Source organism: Pan troglodytes, chromosome X (genome assembly GCF_028858775.2).
Source record: "Pan troglodytes isolate AG18354 chromosome X, NHGRI_mPanTro3-v2.0_pri, whole genome shotgun sequence".
NCBI classification, from domain to species: Eukaryota; Metazoa; Chordata; class Mammalia; order Primates; family Hominidae; genus Pan; species Pan troglodytes.
This window is the reverse complement of record NC_072421.2, coordinates 81,724,686-81,737,129: the sequence shown is the minus strand read 5'-3', so window position 1 is coordinate 81,737,129 and position 12,444 is coordinate 81,724,686. Positions and strand designations below refer to the sequence as shown.

The 12,444-nt window shown below is 36.4% G+C and overlaps 1 protein-coding gene across 4 annotated transcripts in view; it reads left to right on the top strand.

Moving 5' to 3' along the window:
* RPS6KA6 (ribosomal protein S6 kinase A6) overlaps positions 1-9,115 on the top strand; it is a 130,268-nt gene extending 121,153 nt beyond the window's left edge. For all 4 annotated transcript variants that reach the window (XM_016943733.4, XM_016943734.4, XM_054676998.1 and 1 more), the window contains 2 exons: positions 3,119-3,259; positions 3,828-9,115. In XM_016943733.4, the coding sequence (XP_016799222.1) occupies positions 3,119-3,259; positions 3,828-3,953 (267 nt within the window). In that variant the 3' untranslated portion in view covers positions 3,954-9,115. The remainder of the gene's footprint in view (positions 1-3,118; positions 3,260-3,827) is intronic.
* The last annotated feature ends 3,329 nt before the right edge of the window (positions 9,116-12,444 follow it).

The following is a 12,444-nucleotide window of genomic DNA, read 5'->3' as shown; positions in this document are numbered from 1 at the left end:
AGCTGGTTATTTTATACATTAGTTGTTGTAGTTTCCTCATATTGTCAATGGTCTTTATATTTTGATGTTTTTGCAGTGGCTGGTACCAGTTTTTCCTTTCCATATTTAATGCTTCCTACAGGAGCTCTTATAAGCAGACCTGGTGGTGACAAAAATCTCACAGCATTTGCTTGTTTGGAAAGGATTTTATTTCTCCTTTGCTTATGAAGTTTAGTTTGGCTGTATATGAAATTCTGGGTTGAAAATTCTTTTCTTTAAGAATGTTGAATATTGACCCTCACTGTCTTCAGGCTTGTAGGGTTTCTGCAGAGAGATCCACTGTTAGTCTGATGAGCTTCCCTTTGTAGGTTAACCCGACCTTTCTCTCTGGCTGCCCTTAACATTTTTTCCTTTGTTTCAAACTTGGAGTATCTGATGATTATGTGTCCTGGGATTGCTCTTCTCAAGGAGTATCTTAGTGGTGTTCTCTGTATTTCCTGAATTTGAATGTTGGCATGTCTTGCTAGGTTGGGGAAGTTCTCCTGGATGATATCCTGAATTGTGTTTTCCAACTTGGTTCCATTCTCCCCATCACTTTCAGGTACATCAGTCAATCGTAGATTTGATTCACATAGACTCACATTTTATTGGAGGCTTTGTTCGTTCCTTTTAATTATTTTTTCTCTAATCTTCATGTTTTGTTTCATTAATTTGATCTTCAATCTCTGATATCATTTCTTCTACTTGATCAATTCAACTATCCATACTTGGGTATGCTTCACGAAGTTCTCGTGCTGTTTTTCAGCTCCATCAGGTCATTTATGTTCCTCTCTAAACTGGTTATTCTAGTTAGCAGTTCCTGTAACCTTTTATCAAGTTTCTTGCCTTCCTTGGATTGGGTTAGAACATGCTCCTTTAGCTCAGACGAGTTTGTTATTACCCACCTTCTGAAGCCTACTTCTGTCAATTCGTCAATATCATTCTCTGTCCAGTTTTATGCCCTTGCTGGAGAGGAGTTGCGATCATTTGGGGGAAAATAGGCATTCTATTTTTAGGAATTTTCAGCGTTTTTGTGCTGGTTTTTCCTTATTTTTGTGGATTTATCTGCCTTCGATGTTAGAGGCTAATGACTTTTATATGGAGTTTTTGTGTGGGAGTTATTTTTGTTGATGTTGAAGTTGTTGCTTTCTGTGTGTTAGTTTTTCTTCTAACAGTCTGGCCCCTATTCTGCAAGTCTGCTGCAGCTTTCTGGAGGTCCACTCCAGCCCCTGTTCACCTTGGTATCACCAGTGGAGGCTGCAGAACAGCAAAGATTGCTTTCTTACTCCTTCCTGTGGAAGCTCCGTCCCAGAGCGGCACCAGCCTGATGCCAGCTGGTGCTCTCCTGTATGGTGTGTCTGTTGACCCCTGTTGGGAGGTCTCTCCCAGTCAAGAGGCACAGGGGTCAGGGACCCACTTTAGGAGGCAGTCTGTCCCTTAGCAGAGCTAGAGCACTGTGCTGGGAGAATCCTTGTCAGGATCAGCTGCTCTCTTCAGAACTGGCGGGCAGGAAAGTTTAAGTCTGCTGAAGCTGCGCCCACAGTTGCCCCTTCCCCGAGGTGCTCTGTCCCAGGGAAATGGGGTTTTATCTATAAGCCCCTGACTGGGGCTGCTGCCTTTCAGACACGCCCTGCCCAGAGAGAAGGAATCTAGAGAGGCAGTCTGGTCACAGCCGCTTTGCTGCGCTATGGTAAATTCTGCCCAGTCCAAACCTCCCGGCCCCCTTAGCATTGTCAGGGGAAGACCGCCTACTCAAGCCTCAGTAATGGTGGACACCCCCCCCCCCCACCGCCACCAAGTTCAATTGTCGCAGTTTGACTTCAGACTGCTGTGTTGGCAGTGAGAATTTCAAGCCAGAGGTTCTTAGCTTGCTGGACTCCGTGGGAGTGGGACCCACTGAGCGAGACCACTTGGCTCCCTGGCTTCGGCCTCACTTCCAGAGGAGTGAATGGTTCTGTCTCGCTGGGATTCCAGGCACCACTGGGTTACGAAAAAAAAAAAAAACTGCAGCTAGCTCACTGTCTGCCCAAATTGTCTCCCAGTTTTATCCTTGAAACCCAGGACCCTGGTGGTGTAGGCACACCAGGGAATCTCCTGATTTGTGGATTGCAAAAACCATGGAAAAAGTGTAGTATCTGGGCTGGGTAGCACAGTCCCTCACAGCTTTGCTTGGCCGAGGGAGAGAGGTCCCCTGGCTCCTTGCACTTCTCATGTTGGGCGATGCCCCACCCTACTTCTGCTCACCCTCCGTGGGTTGGACCCACTGGCTAACCAGTCCCAGTGAGACGAACTGGGTACCTCAGTTGTAAATGGAGAAATCACCCACCTTCTGCATTGGTCTCACTGGGAGCTGCAGACCGGAGCTGTTATTTGGCCATCTTGCCAGATTCTCCGAAAATGCTTATTAAGGAGTTTACTTCTCATTTCTCTAAAAGATACTTGTGAGAGACAGTTTATTTAAAAGTATTACATCTCTTAATATATTGAAAACTTTTCCTGTGAGGTTATATTAAATTTACAACTTTTTAAATTGCAACAGAGATAACATAAGCAAACGTACACTTACTCTGATGAAAAACTTAAAATGCACTGGGGACTACTATGATAGAAGCCACTTGCTAACATTGGATTTATGGTTTGCTTTCTTAATATGTTATATAGTAAGCCACCATTTATTGAATGGATTAACTACATGGGACCCTCCCTTCTATGTTTTATCTGTGTACACATACCCTTACACCTTGGGGCCCAGCTTAACAGCAAAGTTCAATAGCTCCTGTCTCCTGCTGAACATTTAGCATATTCCAGGATAACTTCTGCCATTTTACATTTTCCTCCTCCGTCACTAATCACACATCCAATTCCACAGATTTGGCATCTTCCGATTTAAAAGTGGTGTATAAGGATTTAGTATATATTGAAAAATATCTCTCAAGATTCTCTTGAGAGTTAACTGTGTAGAGTATAGATTTTACTTTGCATAAATGTAGGTGAAATAAACAGATTGCAAGGCTATTGATGCTGTCACATTTTCAGTAAATGTAAAATTATGTATGTATACATGTATATATATATACACACACATTTTTTTTTAATTTAGGATTTGCTTTCCCATATGCTTCATATGGACCCACATCAGCGGTATACTGCTGAACAAATATTAAAGCACTCATGGATAACTCACAGAGACCAGTTGCCAAATGATCAGCCAAAGAGAAATGATGTGTCACATGTTGTTAAGGTAAAACAAACATACTTTTATGTGCCTTCAAGATATCAGATACCTAATAAACCCATTGTGTGCCACTTGCTGATGACACTTAAATAATTCCTTAAAATATCTTTATTTTTTAAAGATAGATTTTTTTAAATTAACAACCATGTACTTTTCTTAGCTTACTTTACTACTGCCTTTCAGATGAAATAATAAAAATTTCTTGATTGTACCTGCCTTGCTTTTGAGAGATGCTGGAATTAGGATTGGGCTAAATGCAAGTTTCATATTGAAATAAAAGATTGCTGTTAGTTCTTAATTTATAACTGTTCGTGAAACCATTCCTATATCCATATACATTGAATCAAGGTTTTAAATGTTAGTGTTTTAACAATTTTTTGTAAAAAGCATAGTTATTGAAATGAAAAACATACAAGTAATATTGATTCATCAGTGCACAGATCTAATATATTCAATTATTTTCCTAGGAAAACATTTTGTTCTAGATATATGTCTCATGATATCATGTGAAAGTTTTTTTTTTTTTTAACTCCAGAATTTGTACTTAGTTTGTGGCATTTTCTCATTACTTTAGGGAGCAATGGTTGCAACATACTCTGCCCTGACTCACAAGACCTTTCAACCAGTCCTAGAGCCTGTAGCTGCTTCAAGCTTAGCCCAGCGACGGAGCATGAAAAAGCGAACATCAACTGGCCTGTAAGATTTGTGGTGTTCCTAGGCCAAACTGGATGAAGATGAAATTAAATGTGTGGCTTTTTTCCTATTCTTATCAAAGGCATCGTTGTCTGCTAAATTACTTGAATATTAAGTAATATTAAATCCCCATTTTTAGGGGAAGTGAGATTTAAAAAACCATTCACAGGTCCACAATATTCATACTATGTGTTTGCAGTAGTGTTCAAGTGTTTATTTAAGCATATAATTGGTGTCCACCAGGTCCTCACAACTTCTCTGCACACAAGCTTCTAAAATTCCTTTCAAATAAAGTTACTTTAATATTTTTTTTCTTGTTTCATACAATTATGGTTTGGGGAGTCATTACCAACAATCAGTATACATATATAATAGTATAATGACAAGCAATGTTAGTATTTTTAAACATCAGATCCTGAAGGATAGGCTTTTTCTAATGAAGGAAAAACAACAAAAACTGATTGTAAAAGCTTGTTATTCCGTAAAACCAAAGGACTCCATTCATTTGACTCACTGTAGTTACTAAAATGTAAACATAGTGGTTTGGTGCCAGAGCAAAATACATTTGTGCTAATATATGAATTCTTGATATAGTTGGTGCCAAAGTTGTTATAGAAGAATTATATCTCAGATAATGTGTGCAGGCAGATCTGTATATTATCCATAAGTGGCCTCATTTAGAAATAAAGGTTTTTATAAGGCTTCTGTAAATTTTACATCAAATGGAAATTTAGTACAAGTGAAACTTTTTTTTTTCCAAAGGCTTTATACTGTTGGTGTAATCTTATAAATAGGTCATAGTTAAGCCTTTGAAAATGAAGTATGTGGTGTTGACACTATCCTGGTGTTATATAAACTGACTTTCAAGTTAACCAATTGGATTTTAATCATCATCTATCCCCTTTATAAATGAACTACACTGTTGTTTTTCTGACTTCGATGTGCTTTGAAGTACAGTGTAGCATATTATTCTACCTTGAATCCTATGATAATACAGTTGACATCTTGCTGTAGTGGACTTGTGCATATAGCACACATGATATAGTATATTGTATTACAGTAAACTTTAGACAATGCTACTTAATCATTTTACTTCATGAAGATAAACTAACATTTTAAATATGAATAATATCAATGGTCTACAAAAAATTTGAGCACATTTTAAAATCATATTTATAAAAAACTGGCCAAATTGGTCTTATTTAATGTATAATTCAGAACCACTGTGTAGTATGTATTCTTTTCTCTAAATGATGAAATGCTAAAGAATCATTTCACGTTGTTGAAGAAAATACCATTGCTACAACAACAGCAGCAGCTACTACTGCTGCTGCTGCTGCTACTACTACTACTACTACTACTACTGACAGAAAGAATTCATGAATGTAAACTGGAGGATATCACAGTTTTCTTTAGTGAATATAAGTGAACTACTTGTGCGTGTTAGGTGTACTATTTGCTATGTATTTTACTTTGCTTCATTCAGAGAGAAAGTTGATTACTGAGTGCTGAATTATACAATTTAGGCTAGGAAACTTGTAACTTTGGTATTTAATAAAAGAAACTATACATATTCTGTTTGTAATGTAAATAATCTATACCCCTTGCACAAATATCTGTTTCCTGGGTGTGATATATTAAAGTATGTATTCTTATTTTGAGGTATCTTTTGGAAATAATTGAAAGAGATTAAAGAACAATTTATGCCACATGAAAAATAATTACTTAGAAGTAGTTAGGTATCATGTCTTTTGGCTTTTTATGTTCCATTTTGGCTTTTTTTCTCATTTGCTTTATTACTATATGTACTTGCATGTAACAGTTTGTAAGCATATATTCTGACTTATTTTCCTTCTGTCATTATCTAGTGCTGTTATGCCTTCCTATCAGAATCGATATGTCAAACTCAGAGGTGTGATTTTGGTGTTGAAGTTTTCAGGACAGAGATACTATTTCCATGGATGCATTTTAAGTAATAAAATTAGGGGAAGTGAAATCAGAAAATGAAAAATGATTACAAAATAACTTTCAGGTTTTCTATAATCAATGGCTTTAAAAAGTAGACAGTCTTAATTAATTTTAAATTAGCTTGCTCAGAAAGGTCATGCCATACAGTCCTATCATAAAAGGAACACTATAAGAATTAAGCAATGAACAGCATGATTTCTGATCACCCAGTGAGGACTGACAGTGTATAAAAGACAAAGGTATGCTACTGGATGTACCCGATAATTGTTTGAGAGTTTTCTAGTGAAAAACTCAAATATGCTAGCTTAACCACAGTAGTAGGGGGCAACCTTATTATATGGGAGAGCTTCAAAACATACTGTTATTTTGTAGAAGGAGCCCAGGTAAGGATGCCTAATCCTGTCCAGTTTGGCTAGAACTCCATAGCCAAAAATGCAGATTTGGATTGAACATTTTTTTGATGGGACTTCTATCAATGCTTAACTAGTAAAAACACATCTTTTCTATAAGACTTTAGAATACTGTGGTTTCTAATGGGTTCTTGAATAATTATTTTGCATTGTGTTTTTCTAGTTAATGGTTTTTGGTAGTATTTAATGATAGCACAGTTTGGGGTTTTATTGTTGTTCTTGAAGGGGGAGGATATTGAATTTGTTTTTCTTAGAGAAAACATCAGGTTTGCTCAAATAGACTAACAACCTGTTGTCCTTAAGCACATACTACCATGAATGAACTCAGGAAACAATTTTCAAGAAAATTCGAATGCAGTGCTGGTGATGGGGATTTTTGTGGGAAAAAACAATGGTTTCAAGTCCTTTCACAAAGATCAAACTTCAGCCTATTTTGTTAGACTCAGCAATGTCTAAAACATTGTTTTTTGTAATTTATTGTCATTGGTAATTCAATATAATAAAACAATTTTGATAGCACCTCTGTTTGGCTCAAAGGGATTCCATATGTTTAGGCAACCCACAACCTTAAGAACAGATGCTTGGTATGTATAATGTCTGCCCATTGGAACAACATGTTAAAATAGTACTGCCCAGAGAAACTTCCATACAGATTGACTAGTATTTTCTAGATAGAGGTCTTTCATATATGAAGAAGGAAAACAACCATTTATCTTGGCCCTAAGGCCCACAAGAAAACTTCTTAGGCTTTAAAGTGGGCAAAGCATATTTGTGGTATTCTGTGCATTCTCTTTCTCCTGGCTTTCCAGCCCCTTCATGCTATCTATCTTATTTGAGCACCTCACAGCAATACTCCATCAACGAAATTTACCCTATCCCCAGAAGGATTCTGTGTGATCCTTACTCCTTGTTCCTTCCTCTTCCTCTTCCCCAAATCAGGATATCCATTCTGTCAGAACAGACATTTCCAGCTAAAAAGGTGAAAGGAAAGCTATCTTATTAAATTAATTTACATTTTTCTGTCAGTGGCTAATAGTTAATTGGCATTTTTTAAGGAAGTTGTGCATTAATCAAGTTTTTAGTTGCTGGATCTTCAGGCAATCTAACAAGGTGATAATTTTAAATTCAGTTCCTATCAGGGAAAATATTTTGGGGGAAAGGAACAGTGTGTCCCAGGGTCAGAGTATCTAATAAACTGTTTCTTTTTTTGCACAATTTCCTTCCTACTTCCTTTCTACTTCTCAATCTACCTTTTCTCTTAAAAACTTTTAAACTTTTTAATCACAATGAACTTCTATGACAAAATGATGTGGAGGTAGACAGAGATTGGCGATTATTTCTGTATATGTTGTTTTTAAACCCATAGTTTTGTATTCTTGTTTCTCACAGTACATGACCTATATAGCATAAGAAGTTTTATTCCCCCCACCCCCCATCCCATTCCTGTTATAAAGAAAAAAAAAAGCACAGAGAGATTGAATCCAAACTACTCATGGAGTCCAAATTTTTCCAGATCCCTTTTCCAGATTTTAGGACCTAGAAATCCTTTAAGTCACAATGTTATTTCAAAAAAAAAAAAAATGCAAGCCATATTAAGTATATATTGGCCAACTGCAATTAAACTTCTTTAAAACATTTTTGTTTTACATTTCAAAGCTTATTCAGGCATTTTTGGCATGTACCTCAAGATCAATGATTGTTGAAATTAGCAGAATAAATCAATAGTGGGCTATTTGCCTTTTTATGTGGGAATATAGTGGCATTGATAGTGATTATTCACAACATACATTATACTCATGGATGCACTGTTCCTGGTTTTAGTCTTACAGTATAGTGAATTCCATCATATACTTTCAATAAAATGTTATGCTTGATCACCTAAAATTCAGTTTGGTTGCTAATACATAAGAGAAAAGGGAACTATACTTGAATATATTAAATTATAGACATAAGTTTCTTTGAAATATTTAGAAAAACAAAAGTTTTAGAATATGGAAATCCAAGCTTACATTATATTGGCAAATTATGTATGCTTCAATTATTCACTAAATAAATTTTAGCTAAATGCTTATAAATAAATATATATATGTAATTGCCAAGTTAGGGTTCGCTTTGTATTCACATTTCTAAACGCTGGACAATAGAGCTTCTGTGGATGACTGCTTTGCTGTAATTCCAACTGTCTAGTTATGGGAACTAATAATTTATTCTTCAAAAGGTATTAAGCATCTAATTTTACGTGGACAATTATAGAGAATGTACTAACTGCATTCGTTTATTAAAAAATTGTCAAAATGTGACCGATTAGGTTACTTTTATCTTTCCTATGAACTAATATTGCTCAGGTCACATTTTCTTTCTCTTTCCAAATTCATTCTCTCTGAAATTGCTGCTTATAACAAATATGTAGTTTTGTTTTTTAGTATGATAAAATTATTTTTAACAGCAGGAAAGCAGTCTATCAAGAAACAGCCGGCCGGGCACAGTGGCTCATGCCTGTAATCCCAGCACTTTGGGAGGCCGAGGCGGTGGATCACCTGAGGTCAGGAATTCGAGACCAGCCTGACCAACATGGAGAAACCCGTCTCTACTAAAAATACAAAGTTAGCCGGGTGTGGTGGCGCATGCCTGTAATCCCAGCTACTCAGGAGGCTGAGACAGGAGAATCACTTGAACCTGGGAGGCAGAGGTTGCGGTGAGCCGAGATTGTGCCAATTTCACTCCAGCCTGGGCAACAAGAGCGAAACTCCGTCTCAAAAAAAAAAAAAAAAAAAAAAAAAAAGAAAAGAAACAGCCATTTAAAAAGTTACACATAAAACCTTAAATATCCAAATTCCAGCATGGTTTGTAAGTTAGAATTTATCTTGCATTAAATTCCATAGTACAAAAAAAAGGAGAAGGTGGTTTTTCTGTTTGATTAAAAAAAAAAAACAGGAAGTACTGTTGGTAGTTGGGAGTTACATAGGCTTTATGAAGCAACCACAGTTTGCTATAGCCACATTTTTTAAAAAATTGGTTTGCCAACACATCCCAAGCACTTTTGAATTCCTAAACTTATTTCTGATATTAAATATATATATATATATACTGACATTTCATTGCATTTCTGAAGACTGAAATGGCATTAAATAAAAGTTGTGTGTGAATTTGATTTACGTGTACTTAAAAACTTCAAAGCTGCAGTTAAACAATCCCCAGTGTTCAAAAACTATTTTATTGTTCTGACTATATTATGAATTTTATGTTACCATTTATTTTATTAATGTTTTCTTTAAACCATTGGTTTTTTGACATTAAAATTTTCATTTATTATACTAAATTTTTTATCATGTAAGACCAAATCCAGTAGTTCATTTTACAATGTTTCTTTCTCTCACAATGCTGCTAAAGAAATGGCTATCATTTTGAATTTACAACATGCCAAAGAAGACATAGAAGTTATATTTATTTTTGTTCTTGTTAAAACTCTGTGAGCAACAGTTCTCAAGATATGTTAAATTACTGGCATTCTCTGGGTACCAAATAAAAAGGCTGCAACTTTCTAACATTTTTACCGTTGACCTCGCTTGATCATTTTTGGATATAAAATTTTGTGTCTGCTTTTATTAAACACATCCAGCTAATTGCAGAATTCATTGGAAATGATACACCTTGTTCAGGGGCCAGATGTAACAGGTGTTTCAGGATATTGCTTTTTCATGCATATACCCTGATATGTCCTAAACTCTAGTATTTTTCCAACTTACTCTTCTAATATTCTCATAAGGCAAGGAAATTAAATAAAATGAACATTAAAGCTTACAGTACTTTTAGGACTTATCAGGAAAATGCATTTGTTTGCAAGTTAGATAAGGTGACAACCTTTTCTACAGCAAAAAAAAATTAAAATTTTAATCTCTAAAGATTGGCAAAATTTTTTAAAGCTCAGAATCAAGTAGAGTAACAGAAATTTATGAAAAAAAGTCACACGTGTATGCCGTGTTAATTTATAACAGCTGTACATATACACAGAAATTTTATTTCATATGCGGGTCAAAAATGCATTTGGAGCCCGGTAATCAAAAGCACCATGTACCTCCTCTGTTTCTCTCAATCAACTTCTTAAAGGTAAACAGGACTGACACTAGGCCAACTTTGGTAAGTGCGCAAAAATTGCTTGCATATTGGCCACCTCTTTTTATTTATTTATTTATTTTTTTATTTATTTATTTTTTTATTATACTTTAAGTTTTAGGGTACATGTGCACATTGTGCAGGTTAGTTACATATGTATACATGTGCCATGCTGGTGCGCTGCACCCACTAACTCGTCATCTAGCATTAGGTATATCTCCCAATGCTATCCCTCCCCCCTCCCCCCTCCCCACCACAGTCCCCAGAGTATGGTATTCCCCTTCCTGTGTCCATGTGATCTCATTGTTCAATTCCCACCTATGAGTGAGAATATGCGGTGTTTGGTTTTTTGTTCTTGCGATAGTTTACTGAGAATGATGGTTTCCAGTTTCATCCATGTCCCTACAAAGGATATGAACTCATCATTTTTTATGGCTGCATAGTATTCCATGGTGTATATGTGCCACATTTTCTTAATCCAGTCTATCATTGTTGGACATTTGGGTTGGTTCCAAGTCTTTGCTATTGTGAATAATGCCGCAATAAACATACGTGTAATGCAAATCAAAACCACAATGAGATATCATCTCACACCAGTTAGAATGGCAATCATTCAAAAGTCAGGAAACAACAGGTGCTGGAGAGGATGTGGAGAAATAGGAACACTTTTACACTGTTGGTGGGACTGTAAACTAGTTCAACCATTGTGGAAGTCAGTGTGGCGATTCCTCAGGGATCTAGAACTAGAAATACCATTTGACCCAGCCATCCCATTACTGGGTATATACCCAAATGACTATAAATCATGCTGCTATAAAGACACATGGCCACCTCTTTTTAATCTCTTTTCTGCTTTTGCTTTCATGTCTTCCATCTCCCAGCCCCTTAATAAAATATCTGATCACCATTTATATGTAATACTTTAAAAACCTTATTCTTATGAAAGTATTACTACATTCTGCAGTTGTATTTTAAGCATTAGCTACCAAAATAGGTAATGCATTTTTTTGGTCAGTGAGACCCTTAAATAATTTAGGCTTACCAAACTAAACATGATACACTTTTCTTTTTTTTTTTTTTCTTCTTTTTTTTTTTTTGAGACGAAGTCTCGCTCTGTCGCCCGAGCTGGAGTGCAGTGGCGCGATCTCGGCTCACTGCAAGCTCCACTTCCCGGATTCACGCCATTCTCCTGCCTCAGCCTCCCGAGTAGCTGGGACTACAGGCGCCCGCCACCACGCCGAGCTAATTTTTTTTTTTTTTTTTTTGTATTTTTTAATGGAGATGGGGTTTCACCATGTTAGCCAGGATGGTTAACTTCGAGGTACCCTCGATGTACCTCAAAGTGAGAGATAGAAGTATCAGACCACAATTTGCTTCTCCCATGAGTCCCCATGTGTCCTCTTGAACAAACAGATTGAAACTGCTGGGGACATATTTCTGAAGATAGAGTTTACATTCTTTTACTATTGGCTTCTTCTAGAACCTAGAACCTACTCTACCCAAGCACAAAGCAACCTATTTCTAGGTCTGTTATTTCCTCATCCCTCTGCCCCACCTCCATGCCTAAGCATAGGTTAGAACCCAGGTTTTGCCTTTTTCTTTCCTTTTGCTTTAAGACTCTCAGATACATTTGGTATATTTTCTGAATGTAGGTACAGTGTCCTACACTTTTTTGTTTTTTTTTTTAAAGGAAGTGTTGTACACCACCATATGTAACATCTCTGATCGTTCCGTTTCTGACAGAAATACTTTGTTAATAGATGCATTTTTTTTTTTACTGAACAAATGTGTATTCTGTTTCTGTGCCTGACACTGATTTTATTCTCTTTCTAAAAGAGATTCAAGGTTGTTTATGGTAACAGTCATATATACAATAAGGATGCTAAAGTGAAACACAAAATCATGAAAATTAAAGGAAAAAAAGTACGCCAAGAGCCAGGGATAATAAGGAATTTACTTGAACATTAATTTAACTCTGAGCTTCCTGACAGGAAAGGCAAGAAGAAA